The 1,872-nt window shown below is 43.6% G+C and overlaps 1 protein-coding gene across 1 annotated transcript in view; it reads left to right on the forward strand.

Annotated features, from left to right (window-relative positions):
* zgc:194990 (E3 ubiquitin-protein ligase TRIM17) overlaps nucleotides 1-1,872 on the forward strand; it is a 13,032-nt gene that overhangs the window by 5,352 nt on the left and 5,808 nt on the right. The window contains exons 3-6 of the mRNA XM_014029606.1: nucleotides 369-467; nucleotides 540-647; nucleotides 725-877; nucleotides 1,366-1,506. Coding sequence (XP_013885060.1) covers nucleotides 369-467; nucleotides 540-647; nucleotides 725-877; nucleotides 1,366-1,506 — 501 coding nt within the window. The remainder of the gene's footprint in view (nucleotides 1-368; nucleotides 468-539; nucleotides 648-724; nucleotides 878-1,365; nucleotides 1,507-1,872) is intronic.

Below are 1,872 nucleotides of genomic sequence, written 5' to 3' on the forward strand. Positions count from 1 at the left end.
ATATATATATGTATATATTAGGGGTGCAACAATACATTTACCCGTATCGAACCGTCCTGAACAATACAGATTTTAAAAATTAACTTTATCAACTTGTCTTCTGAAGATGCTCTGTGTTGAAGGATCAGTGGATCTGTGTTCGACTACTCCACCTAGACTGCATTTTTGAGCACAGATCCACTGAGAAACTTGCTGTTTCAGCAACATTTAATTTAAAAACTGGGCTTTTGAATTTTCTGTATTGTTGCACCCCTATTATATATATGTATATATTTAAATTCTGTGTCTCCTGGGGGTGAAGCCCCCCTTGTCCTTAAAACCCAGTGACAGCCCTGGTGTGCTCCAATGATCTTGTGTTTGTTCTCCAGGAGACTCGTAAGAGAGTGAAACAGGAGAAGAAGGAGCCCCTGGTGGACAGTCAGTTGTTTATCATGGAGCTGACTCGAGAACTGAACAGAATCTGCCAGGTGAGTTCTCCTCTGTCGTTTTATCGCAGCACTTAGTMAAAGATGCTGACTCGTGTGTCTCCGTGCCCTCAGAGGTCCAACATCCTCACACACATCTGGACAGGTGAGGACATCTGGCCGGCCGGTGTGTGTCGTGACTTCATCGTGGACTGGGCTGCGGTGCTGGAGAAACGAGTGCAGGTAGATGTTCCAGTCTGAGGGTGGACACGAGGAGCCGTGTCTTCAGGACACCCTSAACCAGTTCCTGTGTTACACAGAACAAGATCCTACCGTTCGAGTACCAGTACGAAAAACCAGAGAAACGGGACTGGAAGGGACACCTCCTCTGCATGCTGGAGTCGGACTACGACCTGGGACCACACAAAAGGGTCATCCTGGACTGGACACGAGAGATTAAAAACAGGGCTCAGGTAAATATGTAGAGCAAGGTTGTTAGWGATTAAAGTCTGACCCACTTCTGTTCACGTCTGATCAGGATGATYAACATAAACCTTACCCTTCATGATCACTCTGGTACCGGGGACAGTTGCAACACTTTTTACATTTGACTCTGTTCCTCAGAGATGGTTTGAATTAGACAAAMCAAATKTTAATACAATAAACTTACATCTGTTAATAGTTAAAACCATTTATAGATGATTAAAACATGTACATTCTTCACTGTATTTGAAAATGAAAAGTCAGATGTTACAACTGACCCCGGCCCCGGGGTCAGTTGTAACATCTGACTTTTCATTTTCAAATACAAATAGTGAAGAATGTACATGTTTGGAGAAAAATGACCTGTTGCAACCGTCCCTTGTTGCTACTGTCCCCGGCCTGCCCTACCTTTAGTGTGTTCATGACTTGGAGGAAACAGTTTAACTATAACCACAGTGGTTGTTTGTGACCGGTTCAGCCCACCGTGTGGCCAGGTGAGCCTGTCCTCATGATGCTGGACGACCTGGAGTTCCAGTGGAAGAGGGGTCGTCTGCCCAACCTGCTCCGAGCCGTGGACCTCATCATGCTGGCTGTACTGGATGCTGACAGCCCAGTGAAGGTCTGGATGTGTCTTTTATAGGCTTTACTTGACTTTATTCACTAACTGTCACCAAAACATGACCAGCACATGTAATCAGGTCAGCAGAGTTGCTGCAGAAGCTCAGCTACCTTCTTTTACCTGATTAGATCAGGGGGTCTTCACCTTTCTGACCTCAGGGCCCAGTTTACTGAACATAAAGTGACACGAGGCCCAGACATTACCAATGTATGGATCAAAATGATAATTATTATAAATCTGGGTTTAATTTTTATTGTATTTACATCATGATTAAACTATCATAACTAACATAACTAAATTAAATACACTTACAGTTTAAAAGTAAAACTCCTGTCAAATAATCACAAGGCATGATTATAACAAACA

The sequence above is a fragment of the Austrofundulus limnaeus genome, unplaced genomic scaffold (genome assembly GCF_001266775.1).
Source record: "Austrofundulus limnaeus strain Quisiro unplaced genomic scaffold, Austrofundulus_limnaeus-1.0 Scaffold926, whole genome shotgun sequence".
Classification (NCBI taxonomy): domain Eukaryota; kingdom Metazoa; phylum Chordata; class Actinopteri; order Cyprinodontiformes; family Rivulidae; genus Austrofundulus; species Austrofundulus limnaeus.